Source organism: Pinus tabuliformis, chromosome J, assembly GCF_031772625.1.
Source record: "Pinus tabuliformis cultivar Carrire ecotype Pingquan chromosome J, CPIR1, whole genome shotgun sequence".
NCBI lineage: Eukaryota > Viridiplantae > Streptophyta > Pinopsida > Pinales > Pinaceae > Pinus > Pinus tabuliformis.
The window spans coordinates 718,718,603-718,736,885 of record NC_142295.1 but is presented as its reverse complement, the minus strand read 5'-3'; the positions used below and the strand labels follow the sequence as shown (position 1 = coordinate 718,736,885).

General features: G+C 39.0%; 1 protein-coding gene across 3 annotated transcripts in view; it reads left to right on the top strand.

Moving 5' to 3' along the window:
• Positions 1–18,283, top strand: part of LOC149228772 (haloacid dehalogenase-like hydrolase family protein) — a 288,935-nt gene that overhangs the window by 208,887 nt on the left and 61,765 nt on the right. For all 3 annotated transcript variants that reach the window (XM_089378360.1, XM_089378359.1, XM_089378361.1), the window contains exons 10-11: positions 4,579–4,688; positions 4,863–4,981. In XM_089378360.1, the coding sequence (XP_089234486.1) occupies positions 4,579–4,688; positions 4,863–4,981 (229 nt within the window). The remainder of the gene's footprint in view (positions 1–4,578; positions 4,689–4,862; positions 4,982–18,283) is intronic.

Here is an 18,283-nt window from a genome sequence, read left to right as displayed (position 1 = left end):
AGATCTGCTAAGTGCCCTGTCATCAAAATGCCAAATATAACCACTGCTCAATCCACTACAGATCAAACCATAGATGCTGTACGATCATCAATTCATGTCAAGTCACAATAACACTGTCGTAGAAATCATGCCTCACTGTAATAGCTAACCAATACTTCTCAAATCATTCCTGGAACAATCATGCAAGTTATCTAGAATGTCTACATACTATAGGTCACGTGTCACTGTCATACGTCAAGGGTTGATCTCAATCATGTGTATCATAGTGCAAGATCACTGTCATATGTCACAAGCCTAGCTGTCAAGTCAAGTCACTGTTACATATAACATTATTGTTCACTGGAACAATCTCACAAACACTATTGTCTTCACACACTGCTGTAGGTGGCTTTGAACAGTCTTAAATACAGTGAAGACTCAAAGTCAGCCTTGGCTTCACAAGTAGACACCCTACCAGTGCCAAGTCATACCACATCTCTTTATCATATGAATGCCATAATAAGTCTGCTCAACATCAGTATACAAGGTATATAGGAACAATATCTTCACATGCACATTTATAACATGAACTCTATCAAGATAATATGAGCTCCTTCTGTCACAGGCTTCCAGCATAAGATAACTGTGATTACATTATTTTTACCATCTAATAACCATGTATTAATGAATCCCTACTTTTGACTCTCTAGACTTCTTTAAGGATGTCTTTGACCAAGGTCCAAGAGTGAGACTGTTCTGCTATAAGGAGACCTTTTATACTTCTGCAACTATGGAGACCTGTGAATGGCAATTTGACATACTGCTTTAATGTCTTCTATTGTCTTCCGACTGTGTTTCACATTAGGTTGTATTACTGTATGTAATACTTCTGTTCTCTTACTCTAAAATTGTCAAGTATAATAATGTGGTGTTTATACTAGGTCGGCTTGTCTAGATTGATTTTGAAACATTGAAACAAGTATTTGTCCACAGTGCACACTCATGTCTGGAGAGATATCATAAAGACAATCATTGTGAAGTAGGCCGCAATTCAAGCAATCAATGGTCACTGTATAAGGTCACCAGGTTTATGAATTTTAATTCTGCATGGGTAATCATGACATTACAGGTCCTTTGCTGCTTCAGAATTAGGCCTCGGACCTTGCTTAGTCTCTCGTTGTCCTGAAATAAAGGACTGATGTCTGTTGTACAAGGGGCGAGGTCCTATGATGGTCTGAAACAGGCCTATACCCAAGCGAATCCCATAATCCAAAAGGAGTGTAGTGTTCTAGCTAGGGTACTAGACTAGACTATATTTATTATCGACCAGGATGCGTAAGCTTAGAGGCATGCGTCTAAAGTATATAGACATAAAGGATTGTTGGCTAAGTGGTTATGATGTAGGTCACAGGACTTCTTTACGGAAGATTGGGGTATGTTACCTATCATCCAAACACTCAGGTCACTCTGCTAATATACCTGATTACAATACTATCATTAAATGCATTTACCAAATTAAACACTGAACCTAAACACTGTGTATCACTGCAAACCAAGATTTTGATCTCCTTACAGAGACATCACACATAAAACCCTTGTTCAGCAAACACCCAGCTTCCAAAAAATATACAGAGATCATAAATGGATTTTGAAATGAAAACAAGGTTCATGACATTGCTTTTAAAAGACAACACAGGGATCGAATCCCTTACAGGACGTGCTTCAAGATCTCAGCGATGACTGTTCAAGTATTACCACAAACGCAAACCACATACATTCAATTGAAATCAAGAGCTATTGAAATTGAAAACCAATCGTAACTACTGTGCAAACCATATGATACCCTAAGTGCGAATAAAACGAAAAGGACAGTATACCAGTTTAACGCAGGGCCCGTCCGCGTTCCAGAGGTATACTGGACTGTATTCAACCGGCTATCAAATCAACGCACAAGACAAGGGTCGTGACTGTAACTGGATTCTTAGTATTAAGTTCAAAAACTCTGTTTCAGAATGATACAACGATTAACCATCATTCATTACCCGGACTGTATTTACATATGTCTATTTACAACCATGTCATTTCGAAAATGAATGTACATTCAGAATATGGCTGTTGCCGCTTTTACTACATCGAGATTTTCAAAATGTTTCCATCCTAAACTGATTTCAAAAAGAACAAAAACTAAATCAAATTAGAATGCGCTGCTGTTGCTGCCTTTGTCGCCAGTGTGCCATGCTTTGACCTGTGTTGACCGCGCATGTAGGAGGGTCGATTCTGCTGTAGGATAGGTATTCGTCCATGCTTGGACATTCTACTTTTCATCCATGCCTTTCGCTCTAGCCTAGCTGTTGTGCCACATGTCAAACAATGAGCTAATTACAGGATGTTGGAACTCCCTGCAACCATTTCACCAAAAACTTCTAATTCTTTAACATAAAACTCCTAAATCAATTTCAATGCATTTTAATAACTATAGGACTATTAACTAATCATTTTTCAAGGATTCTAAGGGATATATGATAAAAAGAAATGGGCAAATGATATGTTTTAGGAGGAAAAAGGGGGTCATGGGATGATACCAACAAGGAGGCCAAAGTGCACAAAAGTCCTTTTCAAGAAATATGGAGTTCGATTCACTTGAGAAAGAGAGCTGAATGACTTTGCAACCGTGCCGTATCAAGAGAAAAATAAAAGGAATGAACCCTTGATCCTTTCGAAAAGCGAAACTCCAATCCAAAGATCTCTTGTCTGATATACGATGCTCCATGAGTCTGAAGTGAAATTTCGGAACTAGCAATTACTCAAAATGATATTCATTTCATACTGCTTTAGAAGATTAGGAATGATGTCTTTATATAGTCTTTTGAAGCCATGGATTAAGGAACCGACTTAATGTTTTTGAGGAGGAAAAAAATCCTATTTTGAATATTTAAAAAGTTGAAGCCCCGGGATATGATTTTGACATTAGGATATGAACCACATTTGGATATATTAATAAAATTATTCTCAGTCCTTTCTATATAAAAGACAAAAGGACATATAATTTTAATAATATTTCTTTTAACTTTTGACTATATTAAGCTTATATTAAATTTATATTAAACTTTCTTTATTCCATTTTCCTTTGACCTTTTGACTTGATGATCTTGCCAAGCCACATTAACTCCCTGTCAGGTTTTGATCCATTGACTGGGGTCTTCAACTTTAAATGCGGATATCTGCCAAACTGGGAGGCCTCTCGGGGCATGCCACATGCCACTGGTATCGGCTTGACGAGGAGAGTCCATTGATGAGGATCTCTAGGACAAAATCAATGATTAACTTCTTAAAAAATTCTTAACAAGAGTAGGTTATGTCCTTATTCCAGGGAACCCAAACCTAGAACTAGGGTTTTCAACCATCCAGCAGTGGAGCTTCCAACTTGATGTAATTCAGACAAATATAAGAGCGTTCATTAGCTGTTTGACATCAATGACAACACCATTCAACAAAACACAATGAAGTAAACACTTACTATGAAGTAATGGACAAATTTATTCATGTGTATCAGACACCAACATCATCAAATTAGTGAGCTGAGCATGATGTGAGAGGCCTCTATGGGCATCTGTCTGTGGAGAATTCTGGATGTCATCATTGGGACTACTGTCTGTGATGTGGATCATTCATGAAAAATCTCCTCTAGTTACCCCTAGAAGTGAGGGGGTATAAAAGACAGCAAGGTGCTTCTCTGTTTAGCAGGAGCATTGTTTGTAACTTTGTACACAAGAAATTGTATGCATAGGTTTGCCATGCAACCATTGTTGCAAGAAGCAAAATTGATGAATTTTGATGTAAAAAACTGACTGATCCTTATTGGCCTGCATATTTAATAACATTGAAAAACTTGGCTTTGCAAAAGGCTCAGTGAGGCAGGAGTGCAAGAGTTTGACCTGGGCTTGGCAAAAGTCAACAGCGGAAATTGTTCAAAATGATGGTTTTTCTCTTCCTTTTTGACTTTTATATTTGATGTTGGCAAGTTAGTCCATCTTCCTTTGAGTTGGACTCATCCAGAAACAAATAACCCATAGAGTTACGCGCGGGAATGACTTTGTACTGGCTATTTTGACTCACCAGCAGAGAGTTAAACATGGGGCTGATTTAACTCAGCTTGGAAACAGGGCAGAGCTGAGTCTGACCTAGGAGTACTCAGAAGACTAGGTGTATTTTCAACCATGATATGGAACTTAGCTTTTGTTATATTGACCTCATACCTATTAAATCTCCATCCATGTCTGCTCCAAATGTCTACAGAAAGTTAACGCTGAAGTTGTCTTCACTTTATTTTATATCTGGTATAGTTGTTGTGAATATTTGGGGAAAATGAATTATTGATCTCTTGTTGAAGTTTTGTGTCTTCATCATATACCACCTCAGAGGCCAGAAAAACCAGTTAGTAAGTTTCAAAATGTACAATTTAGAGACAATTCAGCAGAACTGAAAAATGATTGAGGAACTATGGAACAACATATCAAAATTCTAAATTGTATTAAGGTGAATTCTCAGTTGTTCGTGATGCACCTCCCTTTTTTATAACATTGGGTTTACGTTCTGCAGGTCTATATTTACTCCAGTGGAAGTAGGGAGGCTCAACGGCTAATTTTTGGATATACCAAGTATGGAGACTTGAGGAAATATCTATGCGGGTTCTTTGACACCACTATTGGGTAGGAAGACAGTTCTAACTATTCTCCTTCATCCAAGCTTATAGGAAAACAGTTAGATGCATGGCCAATAATTGTTTTCCAATAACAAATTGAAATCTTGTATATTTCTAGAAATGATCTTGTAAATGGCTTATTCTTACTCATAAGTCATATTGGTTGTTCTGTTATTTATAGAAACAAAAGAGTATCACGCAGTTACTCAGAGATATGCCAATCACTTGGTGTAGATGAACCATCCCAAGTTCTATTTGCAACAGATGTACTGCAGGAAGCTGTTGCTGCAAAAGAAGCTGGTAAGTTTCCTACCATTCTGATCCGTCTGACCTGCATGTTTCTGGCATAAAATTTTTGTATTGTTTCTTGCAGGTGCAATGTAAAAACTAAAAATAGAAAAATGATAGAATGCTAATATATATTTTCTATATTTTGATGCCAGTCAAAGTATCATAATTTTTGTTGTCAATTGGATTTCGATTTCAAAATGCATCAAGACCATTATAAAGAAAAATAACTGACAAAAACTCATTTATTTATTCAGTAAAGCAGGATATCTCTGACAAGAAGCATGTAAAGATCCATGGAATAAAAAAAATATGATTTACGAACGAAGTAGGTTAAAGCTGAGCAAAAACGAACATTTCCAAACTAATCCTAGGGATTAAGGACTTGTACCCATACAATACAGCTTAAGAACCCATGACATTTTCCACTGAGCTCATCCATCACCAATCCTAGATGATTGGATGCTATTCTTATTAGTTCATCCAGTCATGTTTCATGAACAAGGGATCTTTTGCTCTTCACCAAAATGCATCCAGAAATGATATTGCTTTTAGAAAAAATCATACATGCATTTTTTAATAAACAGTCTCTGCCTTAGTCTAGCATCAAATATCACCCTACATTGAAAATTACTTCTCTGTCATGCATTCTGGCACATGTGAATGCTTGTGCTTTATATTTGGTCAAGAATCTGGCACCTTAATAGTCTTCTACTTTTATGTTTTACCTATATCCCATAGATTCCACATATCTGTACCTTAGTGCAAAGTTAATATCTATGTTGCCAGGAAACATGGGTCAGAGACGGGGATGGGTATGTCACTTTTTGAAACAGGGTGCGTGAGTTCGTCGGGGGTACATTATAATTTTTATATATATTATATTTTATAAATTATAATATATATGAATTTGTATATTTTCCAACATTAAACAAGAAAATAAAATATTTATGATTTAGACTTTAAAGATTTAAACATGCACATCATTGAACATTCAACATTCACATTGAAATTTCATTTACTGGGGTATGTAAAACCTACCATGTATTAAAAAAAGGGAATACAAAACCTACTATATATTAAAAAAAAAACTCATTACAACATGCGTAGTTGTAAGCTAACAAGGACCAGATCACTCTTCATTGTTATGAATTACTTTATATATTTACTTAAATTCACATTATTTTATTAATCCCAAGTTGTATCTAATTATCAACGTATGTGCAAGCCCTTTAGAAAACGTGTTCACTTGGCAATTTCTTTCATTAAAGCGATTTTAATGTCAAAAATAAAAACAGCAATACTCCCTATTAAATTTTATATAGTGTAATGCAGTCATGTATCCAATTATGAGTTGTAAATTTCCCAAAATAAATAAATAAACCATTAAATAAAAATGATTATGTCTCCAATGACAAATCATAAAATGGATATGCTTGATGCAGCAAAAGCCTTTGCATAAACACCAAACGGAAAAAGCGTGGCTTCTTGCTTTGTTATCTCATATTCATATCCATAAATCATTATTCTTGCTAGCTTTTCCATTGAATTTTTCTAATAAAAGAAAGATGTGTTTTAATTTTGATTACTGTCAGTCGTTTAATTTCCAATGTGAAGGGGATGCATTCATTTGGCATCTGGGTTACCAGAACATAACCTCAGTTGTGAGAACTTAAGACTAAAGATGTAACATGCAATACATACATCATACAAGGAATTCCATATTCAATTTAATTTTTTATTTTAAAAACTATATTTCACTACACAAAAACCCTAACGTTCCTAATTTTGGGGTTCCATGCTCCTGTTATTGGGGTTCGGCGCACCCAATTAGACAAAAGAACTCGAATTTTGGTTGCTGAGAACCCGGTTCTTACTCGAAGAACTCGGTTATTTTGGGTTTGTTTTGAAAGCAACCATACTCGAACTTGGTTCTTGGGGACGAGAACCCGGGATGGGTTCGCGAACCCATGCAACATAGGTTAATATATATTTATTGTTTGACACCACATTAGGTAATGGAAGGAAATGTGTCCACAAGATTTGAACCTTCCTGTCCTTGTAGTTCACATTTTTTTACATTGCAATAATTTTTTCATTTATGCATATCCTATGGTCAAAAACAATCTTAGATACATCTTGCTCTTTAAAAATAGAGATTTTTTGAACCATTTCACCTTTTTCTTTTTGTTGGAAGTGGTTTTGAAAAATTCCCCTAGGGGTTATGTCACTCAATATGGACTTCCTTTGGCTTAGGTGCCAAGTCTGAGTGGTATCTATTTTGCCAATGTCACCCAAGACTTGCATCCAACCTCAGCCCTTTTTAACATGTCATTCAGGTGGGCTCGACCTGTGAAAAATGGCAACTAGGGCCAAACTCCATGTGGGTCATCTTATTAATGGCAGCAAATATTTTTCTTGGATCCCTCTCATCTAGAGGTGTAGGATTGATCTAAAGATCATCTGATTCCAGTAAGTATTCATCGAGATATGAATGTATTTGTGTTATGGGACAATTCGCCAAGGTCGGTCGGCAACCAAATAAACCCCACAAGTGCTCAACGTTTTAGTATAAAAGGAGATGACTTGAGAGTCATTTTACACATACACTTCTCATAAGAGCTCTCTCCACTCGTCTGGGTTTGGTGGTTAGAAAGATCAAGAGGGAGAAGCCCTAGACGCAATTGAAGAGAGGAACACCTAGCTGCAGTTGAAGGGGATCTAGTCATGCCCTAGCCGCAACAAAAGAAGGTATAATGCAGTCATATATTTGCTGTTGAAGAAAGGCTCCTATACGCTGTATAGAGGAGGCCTATCCGAGATCTTAAGAAGACCTAACCGCTGTCATATCAAGCCCTAGCTGCAGTAGCCTAGAAGAGAACGGGAGGAGTTTAGGAGTCTGGACAGCGTGGAAGAAAGGGATCCAAAGTGCATCCATTCATGAGAAATACACCTCTGAAATAGCCGAATTTGCTAAGGGAGAAGGAGAAGCTTGTAGGGGACTGTTTTGGGTTAATTTGTCCCTTACAAGGCCTCAGATTTCAACAGCAGGAGGCTGCAGCCATGCAGGGTAGTTCTGGGTGGTGGATAAGCCTTCTCCTTGTGGTATCTTCCTCCCACAAGTGAGCTGCAGCTAGGAGGAGCTGCTACAGCTCAGCCGCAGGCCTAAAAGGCATTGTTCAGGAGGAAGAAAGACACAGGCAGGTTGCTGTGTGAACAGGAGGTTGTAGGGCAGCGTTTGGAGGCCTAGAAGGTGGACTTAACAACGGCATAGGAGAAGATATATGTGCGGGAGAAGGCCGCACTATTTGGGAGGTCTCGAAGTCAAGAAAAGTGGGCTGTAGTAGACAGCAAGGAAGCCCTAACCAATGACCTAAGTGCAGAGAATAATCACCAGCCCTTGAAGAAGCAAAGGTATGTATTTATGTTGATTTGGGTGCTAGAGGATCAGTCCTAGTTGGGACAGAATTATTGCAGCCTATAAGTTCCATGTATTGAGGTCAACGTGAGCAATTGGAGATACACCAGTTTTCCTTGCAGCCTGTTGGAGCCAATTGGAAGCACATTGGTACAACAGGATGCAAGGGACAACAAACTAACATTGTGACAACTGTATGGTACTTTAAAGCAAGTACACCAAGCATGCAAAAGTACAACATGTCTAAATGGTAAAGCATGGGCAGCTGCAAGCATGGTGATGCATGGAGCAGCAATGAAGTTTGATGGAGCAAGTAAATGGGACAACTAGTACAAGGTGCAACAGTCATAAGGTCCAACATTGTGATGATGGGTGCAACATGGTGCAGCACGGTGAGGTGCAGCATGATGACGAGATGCAACACAATGATAGGTGAAGGAGTCACCTTGGAGAATCGGTTGAAACAGCATGTCTTCAACTGATCTCATGTAGAGATGATCTATTCTCTTATCTAGAAATTATAAGTGTTGACTTCTGTTGTAAATGTACTATCTCTCTCTCTCTGTTGAACTATTGAAGAACATATAAGAAGAATTGATCAAGGGTTTCCCCACATTGCGGTTTTTCCTTGGCTAGTGCCACATCTTGTGTCCTCGTCTTGGCTTGTCTTCTGCGATTTATGTTTATGTTCTATCTGCAATTTACTTTAATGCTGATGTGATTGCTAATTTGGAAAAGATATTGAGGTCACTGTGAAAATTGAACTAAATTTCTCAAAGCATAGAAGATACCTAAAATTTAACATGGTATCGGAGTTGAGGTGAAGACAAAGCCCAAGGAAGAGTGAAAGAGCAATCACCAAAGACAGTTGGGAAAGGACAAAAGGATCAATGGATTCCTCATCCCTCTTCAAATTCAGCAAGGGTGAAGTTGGAGTAGAGAATATTATCAGAGTGACGCAGCGAAAGCTTTTGATGGCCTACCTACAGATCACTTCAATGGGAAGTTCGAATCTTAGAGTGAAAGGAAAGGCATATGCCTTGTTTACAATAAGTTCGGCCATTATGCAAAAGAATGTCCAAGTGGCAGGGACCAGTGTGGAAAAATTATGCAAAAAGTCCCGATTTAATCCTAAAATGCGATTTTTTAAACTAAATGATTTAATCCCCCGACTTTTTGGCGACTTTTTCAGAAAGGAAAAAATCGCGATTTAATCGTTATACTCCCGATTTAACCGGGAGTCGACCCAAAAAGTCGGCCTCCCTCCCAGGTCGAAGATAAAGAGGCCACAAAGGAAAAAATGATATAATTTTCTGTTGTTTAATCTTAAGGCAGAGAGTGGAACCTTTCAAACATAGCCCTAGAAATTTGATGATAACGTTGTGCTGTGCAATTTGTTTTGTTGTTGAATCTTAATTTCGAGCATTATAGTTGGTTAGTGTTACTGAGAAAATTAATTGCTTAGTTGCTATGTTCTGTTGAATGTTGAAACATATATGGCTATTATTGGTTTGTTCTTGTTGGATGTTATGTATGCAAAACAATAGGGATCTATATGAGATGTGCAAAAAAATACAGAGAAGAGACATTAGCCAGAGGCTAAGCTATTAGAAGGCTGCTATAAGAAACTGAGAAGACTATGAAAAAGAAGTGCATAACTACCTCGACGAGCATGATTGTGAGACATAAGAGCTAGAGGACAAGGAGTATCCAGACTAGCAAGCAAGAAAGTGTAAATAGCTGAAGAACATTCCCAAGAATCAACATTGTTATGATCATATTTTTTGTGGATAATGTTGAAAAACATAGGTGATAAAATGCACTTAGAATGCAGACTGCAAGAGTGTAACATGCTTTTAGTGATCGAATTCACATGTAAAGAATGACATTGTAGTAAAACACTGAAAACACCTCTAAACTATGACTTCGACTCTAGATGTTAAAAAAAATGAATAATTTTGTGTTTTTTTAATTTTGCCGACTTTTTCAAAAAACTCCAGACTTTAACGAGTTTTTCAAATTTTGGACCCTTACCGAATTAATCCCGACTTCGACTTTTTCCACATTGGCAGGGACACATCTCTTGATGAAGATAACAATCATTCGAGGGACATCTTCAATGATCGGTGGAATGACAGGTAATGCAGGTCATTAAGGAAATAGCTGAATCTTCAAAGGAAGCAAGGAACCCCAGGTATGAAGAATCAAATGTTGTTTCTGATAAGATAAAGTTATCTTGTATTGGCCCTCTCCTTCAGATTCTGTGGGAATTTGGCTTATTGATTTTAGTGCTTCAAGGCACTTCATTGGATAGAAGGGTGCTCTCTCTAATTTGATAGAGATGGAAACAACCGTGGGATTATACTTGGAGTCGATGCCACCTATGCCGGAAAGGGTGTAGGGAATATTACCCTTCAATTGAATGAGGGTAACTTGATTCATTTATAGAATCTCTTTTATGTACTTGATGACAAGAAGAACATGGTTCCCACTTCAGCAATGGAAGTCAAAGGCTTCTGGATGGCATTTATCAATGGAAAGGTACGTGTTTGAAAGGCAGATTTTGGATGCGGGGAATGAGGCTCAGTCTTGTAGAGATCTCAATGGGGCAAGGTAGGCAACTGATTTTGGCACTTAAAATTGAATGAGATGGAAGGATTAGACAGGTGAAGAGCTGAAGAGGGCAAGAAAGCTCATGGATCCTCTCTCCAAACAGTTGAAAACATCAAAGACTAAAGCAAACCTCAAGTAGAGCACTGCAATTTCAATGGATTCTACTTGAGGTTTGTTTTAGTCTTTGATGTTTTCAACTGTTTGGAGAGGATCCATGAGCTTTCTTGCCCTCTTTAGCTCTTCACCTGTCTAATCCTGTCATCTCATTCAATTTTAAGTGCCAAAATCAGTTTCCTACCTTGCCCCATTGAGATCTCTACAAGACTGAGCCTCATTCCTCGCATCCAAAATCTGCCTTTCCATTAGAGCCAACAAAAACATCATTTCATTCAATCAAACTTTTTCACACATATACCTAGCCTAAGATCAGTATTTCTATCAATCATCTCAAGCCCTCATCGATTATAATTTGCTGAGATTGACCCAGAGAGAGCCCTCTCCCGGTGGTTTGATGTTGGCCTTGGATCCTACCTTCCCCAGCCTGAGGTAAATCTAGGCTCTAACAGGGTTCAGGGTTGGCAATTTGTATCAAGTTGCAGGATGGTCCATTGGGGATCATGTCAATTGACATATCTTATCTATAACACCGGAGGTCTACTTATGGGGCCCTACCCGATGTGAGTCGGATGGTGACAAGGATGCCTGAATTCAAAAGGAGCATGAAGGTACATGTCAGAGATGTACCATCTTACAAGGGGACCATTCCCCTTATGTAGTAGGTCCACAGGTTTGGAACAACCCGAGGGTTTTGAGATTCATGATCGGGAATCTCATGTGTGCAGATGAAAAAAAGCCCTCTATGGCTTGAAGCAAATCACCCGAGGTTTGATATGAGAGGATTAATAACTATTAAATGAAGCTGAGATTCACTAAGAGTGAAGCCGATCCAAACCATTGTATGAAGGTTTTGGATGATAGACCTCTCATACCGGCACCTTCTAAGAATGACCTATTTCTGATAGGTGCAGACCTTCTCACTTGCAAAAGTAAGAGGGAGTTGGATTCCGAATGTGGAATGGTAAACTGCAAGCTTGGGACTATCTCGAGGATCTTAACTTTCAAAAGTTATATGGTGATGATGCCAGACCAGATTTGGGAAATGCCTCTGAGTTTCATAAACTCATTTGCATTGATGTTCTCGGTGAACTTTCGTCGGGATATATGTTTTGCAGTTAGCATGGTGAGCTCATATTTGGTTGAGCCTCACTGGATTGGTGCCAAGAATCTTCTGAGATATCTTCGGGCACAATCTCTCATGGATTGAGATAGACTGCCGAAAATATGAAGCTGCATGATTATTCGAGTGCTGATTGGGAAGGCAGTGTGGAGGATCACTAGAGCACTTCTTAGTGTTGGTTCTCTTTGGATTATGCTTTGATATCATAGATGAGTAGGAACTAGAAGTCGGTTGCTATAAGCATCGCCAAGACCGAATACATAGCTACGAGTATGATCTTGTGTGAAGCTGCCTGGTTGTGGAAGTTCTTAAGTGAGCTGTTTGTACACATGATGAATACCACTGTGATCATTTGTAACAACCAGGGGGGGATTCGATTGTTGAGGAATCCTGTATTCGATGATTGCTCCAGCAGATAGACATCAGATACTACCTTATCTGGGATATGGTAAGTCGATGAGCGAGGAGGCTCCGTTGCATTGAGACTAATCTACAGGTCGTAGACTTTTTTTATCAAAGCCGCCCCAGGGAAAGGTTAAATCTGTGACTTTTCTGAATGACTTGGAGTCATTGAGAGACCTTCTTATAAGGGTCTTGCATGTTGCATGCACTAAGCTCTAAGAGCTCCGAGGGGCTTGGGGTACTTACTGGAGCAACACAGGACCATAGGGAGACTCACCCTCCCCTAATGGCGCATTGTGTGCAGGATGATTAGTTCTCCCTCTTGATCTTTAGATCAATCTTACACCTCTCGATGAGAGGGATCCAAGAAAAATATCAGCTGCCATTAATAAGATGACCCACATGGAGTTTGGCCCTAGTTGCCAATTTTAACACTCCCTCTCAACTAGGGAGAACTCCACTCTGCTGCAAGTAATGTTGAGGGAAGACTTCCTCCTAAAGACAACATTGAGAAATATCCCTTGTGGAAATATGTCACAAGAGAGGATGGGACAAGCACCAAGGGGAAGGGAGGAGGCAAAGTGCAATGGAGATGCAACTTTTGCCACATTTCTTTCAAAAGCACATATTACCATGTGAAAGGCCATTTGTTGGCTTTACCAGGTTGTGGAATTGGAGCTTGTAAAGCTATTCCTTTACAAAAGAGGAAAGAAATGGAAAAAGAGTTCACTGTTGGTATGGCAAATGTGGCTACAAAATGAAGAAAAACCAAGAATGAAGACCCCCTTCCATTTTTTAGGAAAGGCACCACCAAATTTCCATTTGAGAGTTATATTGGGGGACAAGCAGCAAAAAGAAGAGCAATTTCACTTGGTCCATTGGACAAGATCTTTCAAAAAGAGAAACAGGAAGAGCTTGATCTCACCATTGCCTTCTTTTTCTATCAAAACTTAATATCATTTAATGTTGCACGCTCACCTCTATTTATTGAGATGTGCCGAGCTCTAACTCATGGGTCTCCATCATGGTATGTGCCCCTTGGTTCAGAGAAGCTTAGAACCACATTGTTGATGAAGGCAAAAAAAGAGGTGCAAAAAATGCTTGAGCCTATTAAAGCATCATGGCCAACATCTGGGGTTAGCATTGTTTCTGATGGATGGACAGATCTAGCACGACACCCACTCATCAACTTCATGGTGTCTTTCATGAATGGTCCAGTTTTCTTGAAAGCAGTGGATACACTTGGAGAATACAAGGATGCACAATTTATGGGTGAGTTATTTATTAAAGTTATTGAAGATGTAGGTGTTGATTCTTGTGTGCAAATCATTATAGATAATGCACCTGTTTGCAAGGCTGCTGGCATGATTGTGGAAACTAAATATCCATAAGTGTTTTGGACACCTTGCATTGTCCATTCATTGAACTTAGCACTGAAATGCATTGCTTCTGATGTGCTTTGGATTGGTAGCATTATTGAGGATGCACAACATATCCGTAAGTTTGTGCAAAATCATACAAATTCCCTCACTATCTACAAGGAGTACAACTATCTATCATTGTTGAAGATTGCTGATACACGGTTTGCCTCTTCATTCATCATGTTGAAGAGGTTGAGGGAGGTCAAGATCGCTCTCGGGGCCATGGTTATTTATGAGTTTTGGTCTTTTTGGAGAAAGACAGATCAAGTAGCCTCTAAAAGAGTGAAGGACACTGTGCTAGATGATGCTTGGTGGGAGAGGGTAGATCTAATTATTTAGATCATGGACTCTATCATTTATTTGCTTCGATGTGCAGATACAGACAAACCCATCCTAGGAGAGGTTTATGAGGGATGGGATTCCATGACTGAGTATGTGAGGAGCATTATTCTACAGAGTGAGTGCCCTGAGTATGAGACATCACCAGAGGCCTTCTGTAGTACTATACAGGATATTCTTGTCAACAAATGGAACAAGAATTGCACACCTTTACATTGTTTGGCTCACTCGTTGAAGCCAAAATACTACAACCATGAGTGGCTGAATGGTGGACCTTCCTGTAGATTCCCTCCTCACATGGATGGTGAAATCTCATAGGGGAGGAAAGATGCATTCAAGCGAGTTTTCCAGGATAAAGCATTGCTTGATGAGGTGGAGGATGCCTTTGCAGAGTTTTCCACTGGCACTGGTCGACTTGCAAAATATGATGTGATTAGAGACAGGGGGCTAAGAAGCCCTATTCTTGGTGGGAAAATCATGGGGCAACAAGCCCTCCTCTTCAGAAGCTAGCCATGAGGCTCCTCTCTCAAGTGACTTCATCCTCTTGTTGCGAGAGGAATTGGAGCACATATGGGAATTTGTATAGCGTGAAGAAGAGCAGGCTTGAGCAGTCCAGGGCAGAGACAATGGTGTATGTGCACACCAACCTTCGTCTTATTTATAGGCAAAGGGAAGAGTGGTTGAGGGGAAAGACAAAGATGTGGGATGTCTTTCCTGATGATATGGGTCTTGACAACAGTGTTGAGTTGGCATTGGCCAACATGGATCTCAATGATCCAGTGCTAGAGCCTGTTAGATTTGATGACGGTGATATTTTAGAGGGGTCATCCTCCACACCAGCAGATGCAGAGGCAACTATGGATACAGGGGAGGAGGAGGATGCATAGGAGAGCAGTGGTGACCATGATGATGAGGACATTAATGTTGATTCTGATGATGACTATGAGGATTGATGACTTATGAGTCATGGGCTACCTATTGCCTTGAGGTTTGTATACCTGTAGTTGTTTTATATTTTCTATTTCTATTTGCCATTGGCATTGCACTACCTATGTAACAAAGCCTGATTTGATGACTTAATGAGAAAACTACAACTGTCAGTGTCTTTATCTTACTGTCTTGTATGTTGTCTTTCATTTATGAATCATGATTTATGTGACATGTATTTGAATTTTGTATGTACTATGCATGCTATAATGTTACTAACTTACTTTGTAAATAGTAAAACTAACATCTAGATGAAGATCTATGTTTGAAATCAATGAATTTGTATCATTAATGAGAATTTGTGTAAGAAATATCTAATTTTTAATATATATATATATATATATATATATATCTGTTTTTTTTCTAATAAAATAATATATAACGAATCCTACATGTCCTGTTCCTGGGGGTCAACGTGTCCGAATGTGACACTCGAATCCCCGTATCCTACGAATCCTGAATCGTCGTGTTAGGTGACTTAGCATGCAGGGTAGTTTTGGGTGGTGGATAAGCCTTCTTGTGGTATCTTCCTCCCACAAGTGAGCCACAACTAGGAGGAGCTGCTACAGTTCAATCACATGCCTGAAAGGCATTGTTCAGGAGGCAGAAAGGCACAGGTAGGTTGCTGTGTGAACAGGAGGCTGTAGGGTAGCATTTGGAGGCCTAGAAGGTGGACTTAATAACGACATAGGAGAAGATATATGTGTGGTAGAAGGCCGCACTATTTCGGAGGTCTCAAAGTCAAGAAAAGTGGGTTGTAGCAGGCAGCAAGGAAGTCCTAACCAGTGACCTAAGTGCAGAGAATAATCACCAGCCCTTGAAGAAGCAGAGGTATGTATTTATGTTGATTTGGGTGCTAGAGGATCAGTCCTAGTGTGGATAGAATTATTGCGGCTTATAAATGCCATGTATTGAGGTCAATGTGAGCAGTTGGAGATACACCAGTTTTCCTTGCAGCCTGTTGGAGCCAATTGAAAGCACATTGGTACAACAGCATGCAAGGGACAACAAACTAACATTGTGACAACTATATGGTACTTAGCAGCAAGTACACCAAACATGCAAAGGTACAACATGTCTAAATGGTAAAGCATGGACAACTGCAAGCATGGTGATGCATGGAGCAACAATGAAGTTTGATGGAGCAAGTAAATGGGACAGCTAGTACAAGGTGCAGCAGTCATAAGGTCCAACATTGTGATGATGGATGCAACATGGTGCAGCATGGTGAGGTGCAGCATTATGACGAGATGCAGCACAATGATAGGTGAAGGAGTCACCTTGGAGAATCAGTTGAAGCAACATGTCTTCAACTAATCTCATGTAGAGATGATCTATTCTCTTATCTAGAAATTCTAAGTGTTGACTTTTGTTGTAAATGTACTATCTCTCTCTCTCTGTTGAACTATTGAAGAACATATAGGAAGAATTGATCAAGGGTTTTCCCACATTAGGGTTTGTCCCTGGCTAGCGCCACATCTCGTGTCCTCTTGTCTTGGCTTGTCTTCTGCGATTTATGTTTATGTTCTATCTGCAGTTTACTTTAATGTTGATGTGATTGCTAATCTGGAAAAGTTATTGAGCTAACTATGAAAATTGAACTAAATTGCTCTAAGCATAGAACATACCTAAAATTTAACATGACCACACCGAGAATGTAACCTTGATGGTGGCTTAACAATTTGCCGACCTCAGTAGTGGATCAAGGCCCCATTGTCAACTCAATGTTGTTTAAAAAAATGAAGTTGTACCATATGTTTTTTTTACCTTTGTCCATGGGTAGTCGTTAGTCTTACCAACTAGGCTAGAGAAAGAAGATACCCTTGGGCTTATAAATAGATATGTGTCAACAACGACACAAAATGCTAGAGCGTTGTGCTCCAACTCACACTACGAACCCATTTTTGGGTTAGTTTTGTGTCCCCATGCCATATACTGATAAATCATAAGGACAATCTAGCCCTTTTTAATGCATAACATTTTAGCCAATACAAAAAAACAAAAGTTCACCCCTTATAACACCTTGCAAGGACTATTGGATTTATTTTTTAGCTGTTAGATAAATATCTTCAGATTTTTGGTTTACATCAACGTCTCAATCCAAAGGGGTTTGGACAAACCTCAATGTGAAGATAATTTTGGTTCAACATCATTTTCCCACATATAAGGGACATTGAATCATGTTGGTTTAGATTGCGCTGCTACAAATTTTGGATGTCATATAACCTAGATATGAACAACGAACATCATAATGATCTACAAAGAAGAGCATAATAAGAGGGAAAACGACATCCACAAGTAGTTCTACTTTTGAATGCAATCGACACACAACCCTAGCTTGGTGGTTACAAATACACATTTGGATAATTGTATATTAGGGGAAAGCGTGGGTGCAACATGTAGTCGTGTCCTTCAAGACATTGGTCATGCTATGTTTTGATATTCAACACAGTGTTCAATAAGTATGTATGTGCTTGTTTTAAACACATAACCTTAGATCTAGTAACGGTCATACACACACACACACACACACACACACACACACACACACACAAATATATCTATATACACACGTGTGTGTGTATAGAACAATGTGCTAACTCCACTAGAAGTTAGCTTTTATTCATTGTGCAATCAATGGACCTTAAAAATATAACTTGGAAGGGAAAGGAAAAATCCACTAGAAGCTTGGTCATTGAACTTGTTCAATCATCCATAATAATCGAGCAACCTTTCTTTGACCTTCCTCTTTAGTTTCGCTCCAATGTGTTGTTAATTTGTTCCCCTGTAAAAGGGGTATATGGATGTTTTGTATTGTTAGTTTTGGTAGCATTAGATGGTGTTCTAGTCTCGACAATTGTCAGAGAGGCTAAGAAACACTAGGACTCCATAATCCA